General features: G+C 38.5%; 2 protein-coding genes across 2 annotated transcripts; both read left to right on the top strand.

Annotated features, from left to right (window-relative positions):
• Positions 1-3,507: 3,507 nt before the first annotated feature.
• Positions 3,508-8,861, top strand: cop1 (COP1 E3 ubiquitin ligase). Its single transcript, XM_020936057.2, has 19 exons — positions 3,508-4,225; positions 4,304-4,363; positions 4,471-4,568; positions 4,705-4,769; positions 4,849-4,968; positions 5,488-5,556; positions 5,636-5,695; positions 5,800-5,879; positions 6,004-6,179; positions 6,293-6,428; positions 6,506-6,649; positions 6,726-6,834; positions 6,914-6,995; positions 7,059-7,175; positions 7,415-7,532; positions 7,603-7,727; positions 7,812-7,972; positions 8,054-8,098; positions 8,327-8,861. Exons 1-19 carry the CDS (start codon positions 3,852-3,854, stop codon positions 8,342-8,344), a joined length of 2,157 nt encoding a protein of 718 aa, XP_020791716.1. The 5' UTR covers positions 3,508-3,851; the 3' UTR covers positions 8,345-8,861.
• Positions 8,862-9,289: 428 nt separating this feature from the next.
• xrn1 (5'-3' exoribonuclease 1) lies at positions 9,290-22,359 on the top strand. The gene is made up of 39 exons (XM_055151584.1): positions 9,290-9,550; positions 10,327-10,559; positions 10,767-10,864; positions 11,064-11,173; positions 11,253-11,363; positions 11,443-11,528; positions 11,605-11,692; positions 11,819-12,055; positions 12,176-12,310; positions 12,382-12,545; positions 12,623-12,712; positions 12,979-13,135; positions 13,231-13,350; positions 13,441-13,610; positions 13,695-13,812; positions 14,017-14,112; positions 14,198-14,301; positions 14,446-14,580; positions 15,174-15,336; positions 15,420-15,533; positions 15,622-15,720; positions 15,799-15,914; positions 15,992-16,138; positions 16,223-16,312; positions 16,395-16,530; positions 16,600-16,656; positions 16,885-17,017; positions 17,097-17,166; positions 17,242-17,434; positions 17,677-17,754; positions 17,835-17,918; positions 18,000-18,077; positions 18,150-18,287; positions 18,361-18,466; positions 18,583-18,743; positions 18,830-18,940; positions 19,040-19,148; positions 19,480-19,658; positions 20,121-22,359. The coding sequence occupies exons 1-39, from the start codon at positions 9,476-9,478 to the stop codon at positions 20,415-20,417; spliced, it is 4,986 nt and encodes a 1,661-aa protein (XP_055007559.1). The 5' UTR covers positions 9,290-9,475; the 3' UTR covers positions 20,418-22,359.
• The last annotated feature ends 117 nt before the right edge of the window (positions 22,360-22,476 follow it).

The raw sequence follows: 22,476 nt of genomic DNA, 5'->3' as shown, positions 1-22,476 counted from the left end.
ACACGCCGGTTTTGGCAGAAATCATGGGTAACCTGCCGGTTTTGTCGCTGTGCAGTTGCAGCTATATTCTGCACTTCTGGTTTTTATTCACACTATAGAACTTGCAAGATCACTTCCTTTTATGCACAATCCAAATAAGGAGTCCAATTTATACACTATTATTGAACAGTTAATTACGCAATAAAACCTAAATCATGTGACGCCTGTTACCTGAAAAACGAAGCATCAAAAGATGTGTCCTGCTTCAAAAATATGGCTGAAATAAAAATAAAGGTGAGAAAAAGTGAATCCCAGAGTCACAACTCCTTCATGTACAAATCCCAGACTTTACTGCAGAGTAATTAGGTTTAAAAACAGACCTAATAAAAGTATTTGACCCTGAGGTTGTGCGTCCTCGTTTGGTTGTGCGCGCCTCAAAGTGACTGGCTGATACACCGGTCCATGCAGTAGTAATATGCTCCTCCATTCACTCTTCAATCTCCCTCTCTCTCTCTCTGCAGAGTCCAAAGACTTTTTTTTTTTTTTTTTTTTTTTTTTTTTTATCAGGGAGCCCCTGCTCCCACTGTAACAGCACCGGTGCGAGGGAAGTGATGGGCTGGAGGTGGAGAGAGGGAAGGTGGGGCAGTGATGCAAAGAACTGGCTGTAACACTGCAGACTTTTACAGGGGAAATCCTTCTCTGTCTGTGTACACTGCTCATATTCAGGGCAAGAACACAGCTGAGTAAAAAGACCTATAAATATTACCAAACAAGAAAGAAATCAAAATAAACTAGAAGTACAATAAATGAATGTAAAGAATTATCTCCAATCAAATGCTGTGGAAGTGCCATTTGTTTTGTTTTATTATTTACTATGTTGTCCATGATGCCATTAAATTTGTATGAATATGTTATTATTAATATTGCAAGGTCACAGACAAAAACAAGTCTATGGTGACTATAGATTTAAAACAAAACAAAAAAAAATCTGATGATCTTTCAGATGCTGTGAGAGTGATTAAAAGCGGAGCAGTTGTTGGAGGGAGATTGCTGTTGTCTAAGTAGATTTGATTACTTCTTTACATTATTGTTGCACACTCTTCAAAGTGAAAGAGGTAAGTTCCCAGGGGCCCCCTCTTCCCCTTCTCTTGTGTTGAACTATCTCACAGCTCTCCCTCTCCTTCTCTGGCTCTCCTCACTGGTACATGGTCAGCCACATCTGCCCAACACATGAAAAGAGCTTGTGCAAGGGTTTATCATCCAAGTTTGCTACCTGCTTTGTGCCTAACTCATGTGGGCCTCGCTGGAGCCCGGGAAAATAATCCTGTGAAGGAGAACCGTGGGCAAAGAGGGGGTGAGGAGAAGGGGCAAGCTGTGCATTATATAACTGTAGAGGTATAGATAAAAGACATGTCAGAAAAATAGGGTTCCTTCACACTGGAAGACATGACTGGACTTCCAAGAAATGAAGACATATTTATGCACAATTAAGTGTAGCATGCAAATAGAAAAGACAATGTATGATACAATTAAGAAACTGTGACAGACTGAAAGAATGACTACAATTTCCCTCTCAGACAGTTTGAATCAGCTCTGTTTGAGTTGAAGGTGATCAGAGCTCTGCTCTCACACCTCCTGCACTGTGCTGCTGAACCTGAGCGCTGTTTTTCTCAGGCTCTTTGCAAACAGGCCTCGACTGCAGGAGATGGAGATGCCGGAGGAGGCCACTGGCAGTTATGGCAGGGGCCCCTGAAGGGGCAAAAAACGGTTCCTAAAGAGTGGGAGGCAGGAATTCCACAATCCCAGGCTGCCTGACTGAGGATCTGCCTGCACAACATTCAGCTTTTTCTGCTGGCAAAGAGCCTCTTTGAAATCCAGCTGCAACTGTGTTGGAAAAAAGGAAACAAGGGGACAGGGAGGGAGGGTTTGAGAGAAAGAAACCAAATGGAAGGGAAAGGGGGATGAAGGAGAAGAGACAGAGCACAAAGAGTCTGCAGTGGCCTGTGCACAGGGCTCTGAATGGGCCTCACCCCCCACTGTACAGGACCTCCACAGATTATCCCTCATGTGAGCGTGTGGGTCCTGACCTCGCCAACCCCAGACCTGCTGCCAGTTTTCACTCTCTCTCTAACTTGTCCACACACTTGCGTCTCCATGTCCTTTTGTACTCTGCACCTCAAACCTTCCTCTATAGGTGTGCCTCCACACTCGAGAGGGTCCAGCAGCAGCAAATCTCAGCTGATGTGCAGGACAAATGAGGTGGGGAAGAAAGAGGCACAGGACTCTTTTTAACACAGGCACAGAATGAAGAGGGCCAGAGGGGGCAAAACACAGTATACATATCCCCCCCTATGTGGCAGGTGGTTTGGTTACCAATGGTTAAAAAGTTTTGCTTAAGTGTTCAGAGGAAGGGCTACTGACTAAAATGACATCCTGTTACGTCCACAAGATCAATACCTACTGACCAACATGACTAATCTGATCCATTCTAATACATTGCAGACATTTCATGGTGGTCTCTCCTTGCAAATTAATTTCCATTTTAAATGCATCGTGTAATTTTCCTCTTGCTGAAAATTGTGTGCTCTGCAACACATAAACTCTTTCCAAAAACAAAAACAAGGGAAAATTGCTTAGGACCCCTTATTTGCCCTTGTGGAGGTGAACTAGGAAAAGCCAGTAGCTACTGGACTCACTGTGAGTGTGAATATGTTGGAACTCCTTAGGTTTTATTTGTGGAGCTGCAGGTGGATGTTTGAATGACAAGACAGTGTTTTTGTTGGCACAGAGCCTGCCCGGGCTGCGTTTGGTGGATCTGACCTGCCGACCCACCTGCCGCTATTTGATGTAAAGGAATATAATCTGATCCTGGGCAAAAAAGAAAAACACAGAGACACAGTGTTGTATATTTCTGAGGTACGTGGAAATTATAATATTCCACTAGAGTTTCTGAGCTCCATATAGTGCCCCTTTATGTTCTGGGAGTGGGTAAAGCAATAGGTTTATCATATTAAGAAAGAAATGAGAAAATAAACATGACTTTTTCACAGAGGAAAATATTCCTGTGGGACTACTTCATTTTTTTACTTTTGACTTTGACTTTTTTTTTTTTTTTTTTGATTATGAAGACAATAGTTAGACTGTAGCTAGTTATGTGTTGTCAAAAATGGTTCACAAATATTTAACAAATGTGCATATTTTCAATATATTTTCATATTATTTTATATATTCAATATATTTTTTGTATAATTATATAATTGTATAATGAATAGGCCTATATGAAATAATCAAAATAAAATAAAACACTAACCTACTTACAAAAATACATAGGCCTAGTATGCATTTTATGTCTTTTATTATTTATTATTCATATGTTGTAGGCCTAGATTCAAAATTAATACATCACGTAATTATAAGATTATCATGGTATAAACATTGGTTCAAGATTTATCAATGTATTTTTACTCCAATCCACGAGAGGTCGACATTTAACGATAAGACCAGAGCTGCGCACCTGGTCAACAACAGAGTAAACTCCAGAGCCTCTTGTAGCTACAGAAGCAGCCGGCTAATCTCTTGGACAACGCAGTAAAACTAATGCTTATTTTATTTTTCTAACGTTTCGATTTTCTGTGTCGTTCTGTTGTTTTGATTTGAGTCATTCCTGTTGTTGCGCCAGTGCTACGGATCAGGCAAATGCGTTTCATCTGAATTTCTCTGGATGTTTTGGACACAGTTCAATCTCAGTAATGTTAGCATACAAACAAGCTAGTTAGCCAATTGCTGGAACTTAGCGACCAGACATCGGTGCAGCCCGGATGGTTTAGACAGCAAGAAAGCGCATCTGTGGGAGTTTTAGTCGGCCTTGCATCATGTCGAGCAACCGACCGCAGCAAAACGCCGGAGGAGCGAGCTCAGTGCCCGGGACCAGCAGCAGCAGCAGCAGCAGTGGGGGAGGCACCGGGAGCTCCAACCCCGGCGGAGGTGGCAGCAACTCGGTCACGAGTAACGGGAACAGCTCTCCAAATGTGGTGCCCACCTCTCGGAACTTGGCATCACCAGCAGCCGGCAGTGACAGCGGCTTGTCCGTGCCAAACTTGTCCGCCGTGCCGTCACCCAGGCCCGGGTTTGCTTCACTAAACAGACCCTCTGCTTCTACAAGTAGCAGAAAGAGGTCTCTCCACCAAGCTCCTCTTTACAACGGACTATTAAACTCATACGAGGATAAAAGTAACGATTTTGTTTGGTGAGTATAACCTAGGCACGGGTGACAGATGCTCTGAAAGACTTGAGTTCATGTTTTAATGTCGTTTCAATTTCACAGCCCTATTTGTTTCGAAATGATTGAAGAAGCACACATGACAAAGTGTGGGCACAGTTTTTGGTAAGTGTCAGTCCCTGCAAAACAAAATAATGAAGGAAGTAGCTGCACATTTGTTGCTGTTGTTGCTGTTGCTATGCATTGATTACCAAGAAAAAAATGTTTTACAGTTTCAAATGCATACGGCGAAGTTTGGAGGACAGCAACAGGTGTCCAAAGTGTAACTATATTGTTGATAATGTGGATCAGTTGTACCCAAACTTTCTTGGTAAGTTGTAAACATTATAGATGCATATTTACTTTATATAATTTTATTTTTTGTTTCTTTTATTGTCATTTTATCAGCTGTATGTGGACATGTATTTTGTACGTTATCTTCTATCTTCTTTACTGTTATCTTGCAGTAAATGAGCTGATTCTTAAACAGAAGCAAAGATCAGAGGAGAAACGACTGAAACTAGATCATCCTGTGAGTTGACATCATATTGTATATGCAGTATCCCCTTTACCTGCTTTTTCTGACACTGATAATACTTTGTGGCCTGCAGAATGGGTCCAGGTGGCAGGTCTTCCAGGACGTTCTGAGTCCAGACCAGGAGAACCTTGATCTAGCAAATGTGAATCTGATGCTGGAGCTCCTGGTTCAGAAGAAAAAACAACTTGAGGCGGTAAGAAGTGGAGAACTGGGAATTTGATAAACTCATTAGAAGAACAAACTCAACATTGAAGTTGGAAGTCTAGCTGTAAACGTTACTCTTTATTTTAGCTTTTTCACTCTTCCTCTTTTTGTGTCATCAAGAGGAACTTTCAAAACTTTTCTCAATAACAAGTATTGAGTTGAATGCCTTTTTATTGTAATAGAGATGTCAGTATGTAAAAAAAGCAATTTTAAATCAAGCTGCAAAACTGCCAAAAAACACATTACCTTTAGGATTACTTTTTGAAGTGATCAAAATGACATTGCATATCACAATTATAATCTTTTAGTCCTTACACCTACATTGTGACCTGAATAATCATGATTATCAATTAGCTGAATAATCTTGACATCCCTAGTTTGCAGCATTTTCCCTGTTATGGCTTCTCTTGTTGGTTTTCTGATTTTAGTCAATGTTAGTACTGCGTGCATGGAAACAGCAGGGAAGCGAATGTCTTTTAGGAGCCATCACACTGTCTTTTTCCAATAGGAATCTCAAGCAGCGCAAAGACAAATCCTCATGGAGTTTCTCAAAGAAGCGAGGAGAAACAAGAGAGAGGTACTTTTATGTTTGTGTGTTAGTTTGAAATAATTAATTCAAGGCAAATTATAATCTTTACTCGTCATTCTATGAACAGCAACTAGAGCAACTGCAGAAAGAGCTCAACTTTCTTGAAGAGGACATCAAACGTGTTGAGGTATATCAAGCAATCCTGTCTTATATAGAAACAATTTTGTAAAGTTTGTACATTTGAGCCGTCATATTTATTGTGCTAATTAACATCTGTGTCCACTTTTCCAGGAGATGAGTGGGTTGTATTCTCCGCTGATGGAGGCAGATGGCACAGTGCCTAATGTGGAGGCTCCCTCTCCAGCTCCCAGGTACAGTGCAGCAAATTATAGCTTTGGAAAATCAGTACTCTTCAATTATCATCTATTCCTGTACAGTGTGTATCTCATGTTGCTTATTTTAAACTTGACATTTTGGTTCTTTTTTTTCTTACAGTTGTAGTATTATTGATACACCAGATTATAATCAGCCTCCAGGGTTTGGTGCTTCGACACAGGGTAAAAGACAGACTTGGTACAACAGCACACTGGCATCAAGAAGAAAGAGACTGACGGCACATTTTGAGGATTTGGAGCAGTGCTACTTCTCCAACAAAATGTCCAGAATTACAGGTATGGATCCTATTGTTAACATAAGTTCATTTTTTAAAAGTTTATTTCAGGGCAATTTGTTAATATGACACCAGTTGTAGTAATAAAAATCTACATTTTATTATTTTTGTCAGATGAAGGCAGGAATCTGAACCAGCTAGATGACTTTATGGAATGTCTATCAAAGTTCACCCGCTACAACTCCGTTCGGCCCCTGGCCACCCTTTCCTATGCCAGTGACCTCTATAATGGCTCTAGTATTGTGTCCAGGTAAGAAAGAGTAGTGTCTAGTTGAACATCTTGACATTACATTTGAAAGTGAAAGTGACATCTGTGTTTGTTTTTAGTATTGAGTTTGACCGTGACTGTGACTATTTTGCCATTGCCGGAGTGACCAAGAAAATAAAGGTCTTTGAATATGGCACTGTGATCCAAGATGCAGTAGATATTCACTACCCAGTCAATGAAATGACCTGCAATTCTAAAATCAGGTAAAATGTGGCAACTGGCAAAAATATTAAGAATATATTGTCAATAGAAATGGTCTAATTTTTTCTTGTCCACTAGCTGTATCAGCTGGAGCAGCTATCATAAGAACCTTCTAGCCAGCAGTGACTATGAGGGTACTGTCATCCTGTGGGATGGATTTACCGGCCAGAGGTCCAAAGTCTACCAGGTATATACAGTACATTTGACTTACTTTTGGAAAATCCATTTTTTTGGGTCAGTTCTAAAATGTTCTTTATAATATCCAGGAACACGAGAAAAGGTGTTGGAGTGTTGACTTCAATCTGATGGACCCCAAGCTATTAGCCTCAGGTTCAGATGATGCTAAAGGTAAGTTGGGGTTGAATCCCGTACTTCAAATACTTGCTTACTGAAGTTATTATCTTTTTTTAGTGAAGTTATGGTCGACGAATCTTGACAACTCAGTGGCCAGTATTGAAGCCAAGGCAAATGTCTGCTGTGTTAAATTCAGTCCAACCTCCAGATACCACCTGGCCTTTGGATGTGCAGGTGAGCAGAGTTCCTGTTGGTTGGCTACAATGTGTTTTATTTCATTCTTCCAAAGTTACGCAGACTAACCATAGAATCAAATTAAAAAGGGTTAGGGTAACCTAGCTGCTTCCTTGATAGTTTGATAGTTATACAGTAGTACAAATAAATACAGTTCTGTAAATTCTAAATATTACTAATGGATTTGGCACTGGGTCAAACTGGGAAAGTGCCTAAAGAATGTTTTATTCTCTTGACAGACCACTGTGTTCACTACTATGATCTACGTAACACTAAGCAGCCAATCATGGTGTTCAAAGGCCACAGAAAGGCTGTGTCTTATGCCAAGTTTGTAAATGGAGATGAAATTGTCTCTGCGTAAGTATTGCTTTTCCCCAAACCTAAATATTTATTACTTTTGGCTAAAATTCTTCTTTGAACCTTGCAGATCTACAGACAGTCAGCTAAAGTTGTGGAACGTCAACAAAACCCATTGTCTGCGCTCATTTAAGGGGCACATCAATGAGAAGAACTTTGTTGGTCTGGCTTCCAATGGAGACTATGTGGCTTGTGGTAAGTGTTTACTTAAAAAGAAAATCATCCTGAGATATTGGCAAATCTCAGTCTAATCATTTGGGGTTGTGTTTTTCCCTGCAGGCAGCGAAAACAACTCCCTGTACTTATACTACAAAGGACTTTCAAAAACACTGCTAACGTTTAAATTTGACACAGTGAAAAGTGTTTTGGACAAAGATAAGAAAGAAGACGACACAAACGAGTTTGTCAGTGCTGTCTGTTGGAGGGCCTTGCCAGACGGAGTGAGTTGACATACATTTTTGAGATATTAAAAGATGGATACGCATTTTGTGTAACACCAATTCACTGAACTTTATTTTCAGGAGTCAAACGTGTTAATCGCTGCAAACAGTCAGGGAACAATCAAGGTTTGTCTTTTTATTTTGTTTATCAATGAAATACTGTCTCTGGTAAATGCTCAGATTAAAATCTCCCTTTAAGGCTAGATGATGATCTTAATGTTATGACCTTAATCTTGCAACATAAGACCTTTATTCAGGAGTTTAAAATGGAAACAACCACTGACCATAAAACTACTCAGAACAGCCTGTTATCGTAAAATGTCAATACTTAATCCAGCTTTTCTGTTTTCACAGGTACTCGAGCTTGTATGAAGACCCACATCTGAATTTACAAGTTCTCAATATACATCAGCCTCTACAGGAAAAGTTTTTGGGCAACCACAGCCCTCAAAAGCAGAAACTGAAGATGCTGCCAGAACAGCTGCTGTGATCAGAGTTGTCCTATTTTAATAAGCTTGAAGATCACAACATCAGAAAATTTAGAGGAACCAACTTGAACCCATTCAGAACAAAAGACTTTGAAAAGCATTTGTTTTGTAAAGCTATATCAGCACCAGTATAACTCCTCTTTGTGGTTTTAGGTCAAATTCTCCGCTATGTACTTTTTAATAAAGCTCTTGATCTTAAGGGTGCATCTTCCAAATCCCATAATGATTGATGCACCAACCTCTTTTAAAGGCCAAAGCACAACATACAGAAATTATGTGTCTATGTGAAGTTTTAATCTCCCCTTTGTCTGTTCACTATGTTTATTCTTTGTATGTACAATACTTCTGCGTTCTTTTTCAGTACAGGAGAAACCAGTTTTAATAAATATAATTTGAATTTCCCTCTGTTCAGTGTATATTAAGTAATTGTCTCAGTTAAAGCCATATCCCGTTTAATGGAGATGAAATTAATACAAGCCTGAACATCTCATACTTTTGTTTGTGTGTAACAAATACCGAAACACCATTTTAGTAGCAGTCGGGTGTAGTAGTTGTATAACTTGAAAATAATTTCAAGTCATAGCTTTTGTTCAGATGAATATTAGGAAAGACTGGTCTGTTTTATGATCAAATGAGGTGTTTTGTACCTGTATCTTAATAAATTATTTGTAAATCACAGTTGGCTTTGACTCGTTGCTATAGGTGGTTGTAGTATAACATAATTATTACATATATCGAACTTAATTAACGATCCACGACACTCGGGTCTCCTGCTGTTCTCGATCTCGGCATACAAACCGGAACCTTTGTTTCTCTTTGGCGGCGGAACTTGTTAGCTGTGGGACCATGGACAACTAGCTTGTTAGCGGCCGATGGAAACAAAACCCTCTCAAAGGAAGTTCTTGTAACCTAGTCAATCCTAATCTGAATCCAGCCATTTTTGTAGTAAAAAAACTATTCAAAGGGATTTACGAGTTATTAATTTGACTGTAAAACTGGGAAATTTGCTGCGAAGATGGGAGTCCCTAAATTTTACCGATGGATTTCGGAGCGCTACCCGTGTCTGAGTGAAGTTGTGAAAGAACATCAGGTAACACTGAATAAATAAAAACCTCTCTGTAGATTCAAAGTCTCTGTGTCTTAGTGGTTTGCCTATTAATAAAAGTAGAAGTATATAGTTTTATATTAACGCTGGTTTATTGTGTTGGTTTCTTTCAGCATCACGACTAAAGGGCTCTATAGAGTACCACACATTATTGTCAATATCAAAAGGGCACATAAAGGTTAGCCTTACAGCGCTTGATGAGATCATGTTTACTAACCATAAAATAGGCCCCTTAACATTAAAGCAACAGTGCTCGAGGAGTAAACAAAAATAAATACACCGTGTCAGCAAGCCGCCCTGTAAGTGAGCGCTAAGAGGTGGTCATCAAATCCCATCGTATCTATGAGATTAACTACAGTCCAAAGACTTCTATCTGTAAACTTAATTCGGAAAGTTAATGTAAAAATATCAAATTATCAATAAATAAGTCAAATTAAATTGATTTATCTTAAAGCGCGAGAATGTGTAACCAAAGCAGCTGTTTCATCAGCTGTGTTATGTCAATTTCACCAAGTTGCGTAAGGCGGTTATTTGTATAATGTTGTTGTGTTCAGTTTGCACTGTTTTACATTTGATCCCATTATTTATTGATATTGAACTGCAGTGCATTGTTTTTTGTTTCAGATTAAATCAAGACTCCAATAAGACAAAAGTCATTTATTATAAGCAAATATGAACCAGATTTTTGCATTATTTGACTGTATTATACACAGTAATTTGATGATTGATGTCCATTTCCCTTTGTTCATTATTTTACTTAGATTCCTGAATTCGACAATTTGTATTTGGACATGAATGGCATCATTCACCAGTGCTCCCACCCAAACGACGAGGATGTCCACTTCCGAATCTCTGAAGAAAAGATTTTTGCAGATATCTTCCATTATCTGGAGGTGCTCTTCAGGATCATCAAGCCACGCAAGGTGTTCTTCATGGCTGTGGACGGTGTGGCTCCAAGGGCAAAGATGAACCAGCAGAGAGGACGGAGATTCAGGTAGAGCACAGACAATCCAGTTCACCACCTCACACATTCATTTATGTAATGTTTTTGCTTTTGGTTTTAATACACTTTTTTAATTATGAATCTTGTGTTAAAAAAAAAAAAAAGACAAAAAACACTGCTTTCTGTTGACTCCCCCTTCTTTATTTGCCCCTGTGTCTTTATGTCTTGTCTCTGTGCCTGATTGTATGAATCATGCAGGTCAGCCAAAGAGGCAGAAGACAAGATTAAAAAAGCTTTAGAGAAAGGAGAAGTCCTGCCCACAGAGGCTCGCTTTGACTCCAACTGCATCACTCCGGGTATGAGAATGAACTGTATGGTTTTATTAGCCTTGAATCTAAATGATTCTATTTTGATATTAGTTTAAATAATGCGTAATAGTAATAATCACATAAAAATAACTTAATATGTAAGCAAGTTTAAATTTTTCATGTGTTGTTAGGACCTTATTTACCGCTGCCATTAACTTGAAAAATTTAACACTGGCTTATGTTCCAGGGACTGATTTTATGGTTAGACTACAAGAGCAGCTCAAATATTTTGTCCACAGTAAGATTTCTACTGACAAACTTTGGCAAAAGGTCAAAGTGTACCTCTCTGGGCATGAGGTGGGTGTCAACTTAATGTTAATTGTTTTGATATAGACTGTACTGACTTCACATCGGCATACTCCATTTCTTTATTTAGACTCCTGGAGAAGGTGAACACAAAATCATGGAGTTCATTAGATCTGAAAATGCAAAGCCAAGTCATGACCCCAACACCCGACACTGCTTGTATGGCCTGGACGCTGACTTGGTATATTATTGTTTGGGAGTATTTTATTGTATCCTTTTTCAGACTAAATGTAACATTTCATGTGTTTCCTGTGTGGCAGATAATTCTGGGTTTGACCAGCCATGAACACAACTTTTCGCTGCTCAGAGAAGAGGTCCGCTTTGGAGGCAAGAAATCTCAGAAAAGGTTAGTGCCTAGGATAATACAATTTAATGTAATTAATCTTTTTTATTTGTAACAAATTTCAACTGTACATTTTTAGAATTACTGCTCCAGAGGAGACAACATTTCATTTGCTCCACTTGTCTCTGATGAGAGAATATATTGATTATGAGTTTTCTGGGTTAAAGGTAATAATTTACAAATTAAAATTGTGGCATGACCCATGGCACCTTTAAAGAGCTATGCTCCTAATAATATGTAATAACATTTGCTGTCATGTTATTATCACATTGTATTTTTCTTAAATCTATTAGGAACATTTAGGTTCTAAATATGATTTGGAGAGAATAATAGACGACTGGATTTTAATGGGGTTTCTTGTGGGAAATGATTTCATTCCTCACCTCCCCAATCTTCACATCAATCATGACGCGCTGCCAATGTTGTACAAGACATACATCAGTGTGCTTCCCAGTGTAGGGGGATATCTGAATGAAAATGGCCACTTGAACCTTCGAAACTTTGAGAAGTATGTGGAGAAGCTTTCTGAGGTGAGATATTTCTACTATGACTATGACTGTCTATTTTGATAGAAGTTAAACCATTAAGCTAAGAAAAGACATGTTTATATGTGGAAAATGTAATAAAAAAATGTCATATTTATATTTCAGTTTGACAGAGAACATTTCAGTGAGGTGTTTGTAGACTTGAAGTGGTTTGAAAGCAAAGTGGGCAACAAGTATCTGAATGAGGCAGCTGGTCTGGCTGCTGAGGAGGAGGCTTCTGGCAGTAACACCAACGAGAAGGTACAAAAGGTGCACAAGATCAAAGGAAATCCTTTGCTTCCTGTGTAATAAATAACTCATTGTTTTCATAGATTCGAGCCCTGGTAGACATGACCTCACAGCAGAGACCAATCGGAGGAGGGAAAAATGCTCAGGCAGATGATGAGGAAGAGGAGGATGATCTCTTTGAAACTGAGTTCAGACAATACAAACGCACCTACTACATGACCAAGATGGGCGTGGATGTAGTGTCTGAGTGAGTGTTTAGCAAGATCATCATAACTGTGGATTAGAAGCGAAAAAGTAACTGTAACCATGTCCATTTTTGTGTAGTGAGTTCCTTGCTGACCAGGCAAAGGGCTATGTTGAAGGACTCCAGTGGATTTTACACTATTATTACCATGGTGTTCAGTCTTGGAGCTGGTGAGTTATCAGTTACGTGCTTCTGTATAAATTCATTAGAAGAAAAGGAAATACAAATTATTAATACTTACTGGTGACCTTATTCTCAGTCCTCTTTGTTCATTAAGTTATGCCTTGGATTAATTTTAGCCTTGTTTTTGTTGTCAAATGATAGAAAATCATCAGAAAAAAAAAACATGCAATACATTTGTTATAGTTGTTGAATGGGTGAAATTGACATGTCATTTAATGTATATACCTTTGTTAACTTGCGCTTTCTCTTTTAGGTATTATCCCTATCACTATGCCCCTTTTCTCTCTGACATAAAGAACATATCTGAGTTGAAGTTGACCTTTGACCTGGGAAAGCCCTTCATGCCTTTCCAACAGCTGTTAGCAGTTTTACCCGCAGCTAGTAAAGAGCTGCTACCAGAGTGCTACAGGGTAAATAAATATAAATACTGTAGCACGTATGCATTTTTATTGTATTACTTGGTGTTATATTACTATTTTATATTTTGTATATTATTTTACTGTAGTTCCTTATGACCAGTGAGTTTTCCCCTATTTTTGAGTACTACCCTTTGGATTTCAAAACTGATTTGAATGGAAAACAACAGGAGTGGGAGGCTGTTGTGCTCATTCCCTTTATTGACGAGGTACACCCAGATTTTAAGTACAAGGTCAAATTGATTCATTTCGTTTCAGCTCGTTTTTAATTAATATGTATTTGGAAATGTATTCAACAGAGACGGCTGTTAGCAGCGATGGAGCCTTGCAATGAAAAGCTGACCAAAGCAGAGAAAGCCAGGAACCGCCATACTGAATGTGCTGTGTACATGTACGACAAGGAGAGCGAGTTCACATACGCCTCCAGTCTGCCCCAGATGTTTCCTGATATAATTCACTGTCGTGTTAGGTATTTACACTTAACACAAAATTATAATCACCATACAAAAGGTCACACAGAGTAGATCATATGGGTATTGTATACTCTTAACAGGCAACAGACTATTGCTATGGATGCTTGGCATGTACCATTGGATCATGTCAGCAGGCGTGTTGACCGCTCAGCCCTCTACTTCTGTGGTTTCCCAACGCTACAGCACATCCCACATAAGGTAGGAGTCATTATTTTGTACAAGGGCTGCAACTAGCATTATTTTCTTAGCCGACTATTCAAATATCTCATCTAAAATAAATATCTAATCTAAAATAAAACACAAATAATAAGATAAGATTGATTAGCCACTGTTACTTATTGCAGGCCTATTTTGTACATTGAGTCATGCCTTATATCTTTTGTTTTCAATTCTATTTTTCAGTTTTATAAGAAGAAGAGTGGAGTGGTTGTATTCCAGCAGAGCAGCAGAGGGGAGAACATGATGCTGGAAATCCTTTCAAACAAAGATGGAGAAGCAGTGAGATAAAATTTCTACTTCTGCAACTGTAACCTTTATTATTCTAATGATTCATATTCATATTCCTGTGTTATTGCATTCTCAGATATGTGACAATGTTGCTGCCGATGTATTGGGCAAGGCCATATTTGTGAACTGGCCCCATCTAGAGGAGGCACGGGTTGTTGCAGTATCTGATGGAGAGACCAAGTATGTAGAGACACCTGGAAATACTTGCTGTATACACTATATTTCAAGTAACATTACTACATAATTGCAGTTGTGACCACACATATAAAGGAACTGCCTTCAAATATATTGAGAAAGAAGTTTAATGTAAATGTTATTTTATAGGTTCTCTCTGGAAGAATCTCCAGGTATCCAGAAAGTGTATAACAGACCCTCCACTCCACCTCCCACCAAAGTGTCACGCCTGTCTGATAAAGAGCAGAAAGACTGGGTAAAAGACGTTCAGGGAATCACAGAACAGTAAGTCAAAATGTACATCTTATATCAATGACCAGTGATGGGAAGAATAATGTAGTTAGTTAGAGAATACTGAATACCTGCATTGAAATGTTTTTTTTATTTATATATATATTCTGATACATAGTCCAAGCAGAGTATTGTATTCTGAATGCTTAGAATACTTTTAAATCAGGTTATATTGAAATAATATTGTAACAACACAATATTAAAATCAGCTTTTTGTTTGTTTCACCATTTGTTATGCATTTGTCTGTCACTAGCTGGAGAAGTTAAAATCACACATCTGCACACTTTAAGAGAATTTTTTTTTAATTATTATTATTTTTCTTATCTTATTATTATTCTCACTAGTTATGTGTCGTTTGATGCCTAAATTGTGTGATGAGGTACCACCATGTATTCCTTTTGATTTTAGAAAAGTAACTGTATTCTGAATACCACCAAATGAAAAAGTAACTATACCAATATGCAGTTACTCAAAATTTGTATTCTGAATATGTATTCTCACTGCATGTATTCAGTTACTTCCCAACACTGTCAATGACATGTTTTGGGTTTATGCCTATTATAAACACAGTACATCTTTTACATAGTTACCTGAAGAGAAAAGGCATTGTGACAAATGAGATCGACGTGGTTGTGTATGGCCAGCTACTGACAGGAAGAAAGTTTGTCCCTAAAGCCAATGGGCTTGTTGAGCTGGAGAAACAGTGGGCCAAGCAGATTTTGCCTTTTCCCTACCAGGCTGTTGTCAAGGTAACTTATATAAGCATGCTTTCTGTGTTTTTGTATTGTGGAGTTTCATATGTAGCTATAACCATTTTAAAATGTATTTATAGGAAATAAGGGCCTTCTACTCATCTTTAACAAACTTCACCAGCCTGGATGATCTCTTTCCCCCATCTACTGCAGTCTTCATGGTTGGAAATCCCTACTATGGTGCTATGGGAGAGGTTAATGACTAATTGTCTATTGTACTATTAAACTAATTTATAAGCAAATTCAATATTAATATGTGCAATGTTTTATGTCTTATCATAGGTGCAAGACTCTAGTGATGTCATCAAAGATGGACGGGTGCGAGTTGTGTTCAGCCTGCCACACGAGCCACAGCTTGACACTTTAATACAAAACCAGCATGTATGTAATGCAGTGTTTAAATTCACAGCCAAAAAAGTGAAATGCATTAGCTTACAGTGTATATATTGCCTTTTGTAGAAATACTGTGTGAAGTACAGTCCTGGCTATGTTCTGGCCTCTCGTCTTGGGATCACCAGCTACCTCGTATCCCGCTTTTCAGGGAGCATCTTCATTGGCAGAGGTTCAAAGAAAAAGTAAGTGTGTTTTTGAGCATGCTTTATTGTTTATGATGAATTGTATCACTATAAATTTTTCCTTTCATCTCACGTAGTCCCTGTGGAGAGCAAAGAGCCAATATTGGTCTAAACCTTAAGTTCAACAAGAAGAATGAGGAAGTTCCAGGCTACACCAAAAAGACAGAGAAAGAGTGGCTGTACTCTGCTGCTGTGGAGGAACTGCTGGCTGAATATTTGGACAGGTCATTTTTTTCCATTTTATCATTCATATTTTTATTCATGCCATAACTGCAAATTGTCTAAATATAAATTTGATTGTAAAATAGGTTTTCTGAGGTTTTCACAGCGGTATCAAGAAACTCTCATGATGATGTCTTCTATGAGGATGACATCTGGCCTGGAGAAGATCAGAATGGGTAAAACCACATCCAGCCTAAGTGATTCCATCTAGTGCAGATTTTGAACAAATGTTGTAATAAATAATAAATATGTGCGCAGAGCTGAGAAAGTGGCAGAGATCACAGCCTGGTTGAAGAGTCACCCAGTAAGTTCCATGAGCAGAGCATCATGTGACCTTCAAGTACTGGACTCGGCCATTGTTGAGAAGATCGAGGAGGCAGTGGAAAAGACCAAGGTTGGAAATATATTAATTTCATATCAGTCCATGGCATTTCCATCTATATTAACATTTGTTCTCTGTCAGGTCAAAAAGAGCACTCGCAAAGTTCGTGTGACAGTGAAACCTCATCTACTCTTTAGGGTAGGTCACATCTGATTATTATGAATATATATATATATATATATATATATATATATATATATTTTTTTTTTATGTATTTGTGCAGCACTTTGGAAACAGTTTGTTTGTGAAATGTGCTATATAAATAAAGTGGATTGGATTGGATTGGATATTTATTTATATAGAAAAGCATTCACAATACTGGACCAATTATGATTCTTTAATTTTTCATGTGTGATTTCCTGGCAGCCCCTGGAGCAGCAGCAGGGCGTGGTGCCTGACCCAGAGGCGGAGTATCGGCTGTTCGATCGAGTGGTGAATGTCAGGGAGGGTTTCTCTGTGCCACTGGGGCTCAGAGGAACTGTTATTGGTATCAAAGGAGGTGAGCACAAAAACACTCACAATCACATGTAAATAACTTGTAATATGTTTGAACCTGTCTTTGTTTAATCCATGTAAAGCTGAAAAGGAGGCAGATGTTCTTTATGAAGTGTTGTTTGATGAAGAATTCACTGGTGGTCTTACCCTCAGGTGGGTGACTAGTGAGGTGGGTACATGAACTAATAGACCGACAACTCTGTATTACACACGTTTCTGTCCTTTCAGATGTACGTCACCTCGGGGGTACCGCCTGCCTCCCTGCGCCCTCATAAACCTGTCCCATGGAGCACGAGTAGACCACACATCAGGCAAGCTCACTGCCATCGTCAAACCTCAGCCTTCATCTACTCCCAACAACTCCAACAGACAGCTGGGAGGCCTCAACCACTCCCCAAGATCCCCCTTCATACCCACACAAGTAAGCCCCGGCTCAGGTCTATAACTACTGATCAGATCCAATCCAATATTCTCGAATGCACATGCTGGTGACCAGGTCAGAATGATGGTTTATGCTCAGTATCTGTGTAATTACTAGGCCTATCCACATAAAACTTTAATTTTAACTTTTATTTTAACTTTAACTTAAAAAAGTGTAAAAGTCATCTGGACAGGAAGTAGAAACGAATGAATTCCTAAACATATTTTTTCTTTTTCTTTTAGCATAACAACAAACATGGCATGAGAGGTTCACCTCAAGGCAAAAGGGACTCTCCAAAACTGCTTCAAAAGCAAACCAAGGTCAACTCAAATACTATGATAACTATAAATATAACTATACAAAACACAGTCTGTATTCATATTATTGGTCTGTTCTCCAGAGTAAGGATGAGTACAGCAATGTGTGGCAGTCTTTGCGGAACTCTGGACCACCAAACAAACCCCCTGCTCACTGGCAAAATGATGTAAGCCTATTAAAAAGTGTCAAATATAAAAAGTTCATTGAATCTACATAGATAAAGTGACTATATATTCGATATTACCAGGCCCGAGCTGGTGGCATCAGACTGCTAAAGAAAAACGAAGATGCTACCTCCATTTTGCCCACACAAAACACCAACAAGGTATTTTCTCACATTTACTTTATATACAATTACATTTGAGGTTTATTCAAAATTTATTTTATCCTTATTTAGACCTCCACTGACTTTGAGAGCCTTTTGGCTAACCTGAAGATTTCAACTCCAAAAGAGCCAACTGCACCTTCAACTGCTCCTGCTCAACCATCTACAAGCCAATCAGATGAACCATTATCGCCGCAGTCATTTGCAATGGTGAAAATTGAACTGTCCATGTTTGATGTTGGTTATGTCTCTATGTTGTATAACCTGTTGTACTGTTTTATAGAAGGGGACCATGGTGCTGAAGGAGATGCTGAAGATTGACAGTGCATCAGATTCTGCCCAGTCTGATGGACAGCAGCAAAACAGGAGACGGTCATCTAAGAAATTAGGTTAAAACACAATCGAAAGCACACCTGAACTAAACACAGAAACTGGCATTGTGGTATTATAAATTATACATAGAATGACTCACAACATTCATATAACTTTCTTTTTTTTCATTTAGCTGCAAAAATCAATGCGCCACATGTGGACAGTCCTCCCACAACCTCAGCTCCTATGGCAAACCAGCACCCCATGCTGAACAGTAAGGTGTCTGAGCTGGCCTGTGTGTGTGTGGGGCTGGGCATGGCACCTCCTGAGTTCAGCTTCATCGGAAACAGACAGGTACAACAATATGAAACCAGGGCATTGCTCATTCAAAGTGTTTTATGGTGTGAATGCTTTGACAGTTGATGCATTTGTCTTGACAGGGTGTAGTGTGTCAGGTGAAGCTGTCCAATGGGCTGATGGTGCACGGACCTCAGTGCCAGTCGGAAAATGATGCCAAGGAGAATGCAGCCTTCTTCGCTCTTCAAAGACTGGTACTTGCAAGTTGATAGTTATGAAACCATAATAATCTATAATCCATAATGCTAATATTTTGTGCTTTAAATAATATTTTTGCTTTTCATTTTCTTCAGAACTCAGTGGGCTCAGGTTTACCTCTGCCTCCTCCTGCTCTCTACCCTGGGATACCGCAGATCAGACCGCCACCTTTAGGTCCCATGAATCCAATGTTCAACAAACCAGGTTAGTGTCATGTAACTTTACAATTGCCTATGATGGCTTTTATATATTTCCCATGCTTTGTAGTCATGACATTTTCAGTGATTCTAACGGGGGAGGTGGAAATGATCTATGCAGTCTTGAACCAGAAGTCAGTGGTCCTATTTCTGTTATTTTAGATGAATATAGTGTGTTTTAAAACTCACTCAAAATCTAAAATATTATTTATGATCTTTGGTCACCGTGGATTTTATCTGTATACCAGAAAAAAGCAAGATGTCTTTTTAAATATGGATTCTTACTTTACATTTAATTTTGAATGTGTTCTTAAAATACTTTGTTTTCTCTTGTGTAGGTTTGCTGTTGCCTCCACAGGGCTATGGCCCCGCTCATCTCTGGGGGATGGCCATGCCGCCTCATCACCCACAAAACCCACAGTTTTATGGAGCAACCGGAACTTACCCTGGAGCGGTCCGCCCTCCACCCCCAGCTACTGCTCCCATTGGATCTCACAACCAGTTCATCCCACTGCAGGTAACTAAAGAAATGCAGAAAATGCCTACATTTTGCTGCAAGCTACATGGTACAATCATTTAAAGTTACTCTATATATTGAGATAATTCAAAATGTTCAACTGTCTGGCAAAACTGAAAGATAATCTATATAATGGTTATCAAACTTTTCACACATTGCCACCTAACATAATGTTTAGGTATCAGATCTAAACCAGGACTATACTTGACTTATATTAGGGGTAAACTTGTATTAAACTGAGACTAAATTCATGAATAAGGTAGTTCTAACAAAATGAGGACAAAAACAGTAATAGATTTATCTCTACATGTACACAGTTTAAGAACCACTGATCTAGATGATTTGGGAGAGATCATATGCAAATTTGCAACACATTTCTGCAAACAAACGTTTAATGAGTCATGAAAAGCTTAAAAAAAAACATTTGTTGATACACTAGTTAATCCTATATTTCTTCTTCAGGTGACGAAAAAGAGAGTTTCAGCCAACAAGAAAAACCAGGACAGAGAGTTTTACAGCGCAGCCCAAACGGTCGCCAGAAACCAAACTCAGAAATCCCCAAATCCACCTGTAGACCAGCCACAAGGGCAAAGAAATGTGCCAGCAGAGAACAGCCAGTCCAGTGCATCTATAGCAGCACCCCAGACTCCACCCAGACAAAACCCTCCGCCCTCTGGCCACACCCCTGGCTCTGCCTCCAAGAGGAAACACAGAAAACTGGCGGTAAACTTCGAGGCTGCGAAAGTGGCAGAGTCGTAAGCTCCAATAACAGGGGTTTGAGACAGGTGCTGCTCAAACTTATGAAAGAGTGAACTGAAATTAGTGTGATTGTCCATAGCCTCCATAGCCTATTGTCAGTGTATGGAACATATTATGGTAACAATGCACAAGGAGATGATAATATTCACAATATAAAAATATAGTATTTTTCACAAAAACTTATCAGTACCTAACTATCCCAATTGCTTGCTTATCGTTTAAATGATGCTTTAAATTATATTTGTGGTGTACAGAATAATGATATGGGAACTCAAAGAAAGGTAATAAGTGAAGTGTCTTTGTGCCTTTTAACTAAATAGAACTACATGTACTTGTACTATACAATATTGGCTCTTTTACTTCTCTTAAATACAACTTGGATATTTCACTAACAGTCTCCAGTTCACTTCAATTGCATTTGAAGTTTACCAATCTGAACTGACAAAACCAATTCCATGTTGCCTTTTCGTCTATTCACAGGTGTTGTCAAAAGGAAGTTATAGGAGAGGGTTGCCAAAAAACTTTTTTTTGTTGTTGTTGAAGGCATTTCCTAGCAGCTCATCATTAAATAATACTGCCTTGTTTTAGGAACCAAATTATGCAACAGTAAAAGCGGACCTTGAGTGGACAGCCTAATATGAAAGAAATTTGTGCAATACATGCATGCAAGAGAAATCATTTAACTGTAGGCTCTGTTATGATTGTCTTTTTATTTTTTGTTTAGGTCCATGTAATTGTAATTACGCACCTTTTTAAATGTGTTGTTTTCATGGATAACTCTAGGTGGCGCTATGGGCATGTAGACACTTTTTGGCTCTCATTATGTTGTGTTGCTGTTTCAGTTTGGCGCTCTCAGGGACATGGTAGTAGCCCTTTTAAATGAAACCATAAAGGGTAGGAATGAATGACTGGGTTGGATTATGTGTTTCAAACTACATTTAGTTTTTACTGGACTGTATCAGCAGAGTATTTATTGTGTATAAGATGGGTCTCCGATCATGGCTGATATTTGTACATAATGGTCACAGTTATCTGAGCTGTGCTATATTTTAAAATAGCCTAATTGGTTAGGCCAATGTTAGTTTATTATTTGTTTTTGACTCTTCCATTTGACCCCTTTTGACCCATTTTTTCCCTGAGACACCTGCCTTTATTGTATTTGTATTTTTTACAAAGAGTAGCACACAAGACACCTCTTTATACCAACTGAAATTCCATAAGAACCCTATTTAAGCATCTTTGATCTAAATTTGAAAAACTACAGGATTGGCTAGTTAATAGGCTGACATTACACAGGTGCAGAAATGAGATTCTTAGACTTGTACTTTTCATTTAAATTTTAACTGTATTCATTGGGCTCTTTTTCATATAGTTCGTAAATATTTAAATCTGGAATTATTAAATGATTTTTATTAAAGTTTAAATCTGTCATTTTAGGAATTGAAGCTCTGAATTTTGAGTCTTAATAGGAATTAAATTATATTTTTGTATCTGTGTAACTGAAGCCAAAGATGACACATAATGTAATCTATGTCACCAATAAATGTACTTGGCATTACAATTGATCTGTTTAATTTTTTAAATTCAAAGGATATGGGTTTTATCTTCTCTTTTATAAATTGCCATCAGATATTTTCTTAAACATTATTTGAATTAAGTTTGGAAACTACACAGATGGAGTCTGTTGTAGCAATAAATAATAACATTTTAATTTGTCCTCATTTTGAGAGACTCTGACTGAAATGTTTTTGCTTTTTTAAGCTTAATAATTTAATGTCTTTTGCTCTTTGAGGCTCTGGTGCAATAAGGGAGAATTTATTGATTTGAACATAGGTAGAAGCACACAAGAGAAGATGATTGTCTCCCACATAATGTACTTGATGTAATAAATTAGGATTGTGCTGTATATATCCATTAATAAAGTGGTTCTCTTTTGTTATAACGTGTCTTTTGTATTTCAACATTTTTGCCACAATTGTGCTACAATTGTGGCCATACCGCCTTGTAAAAACCTGATCCTGTCAGATCTCAGAAGCTAAGCAGGCTGGGCCTGGGTAGT

The sequence above is a fragment of the Boleophthalmus pectinirostris genome, unplaced genomic scaffold, assembly GCF_026225935.1.
Source record: "Boleophthalmus pectinirostris isolate CB_2022bp ecotype Guang Dong unplaced genomic scaffold, ASM2622593v1 HiC_scaffold_16, whole genome shotgun sequence".
NCBI lineage: Eukaryota > Metazoa > Chordata > Actinopteri > Gobiiformes > Gobiidae > Boleophthalmus > Boleophthalmus pectinirostris.
The sequence above is the reverse complement of the archived record's forward strand: the minus strand, read 5'-3'. Positions and strand labels throughout refer to the sequence as shown.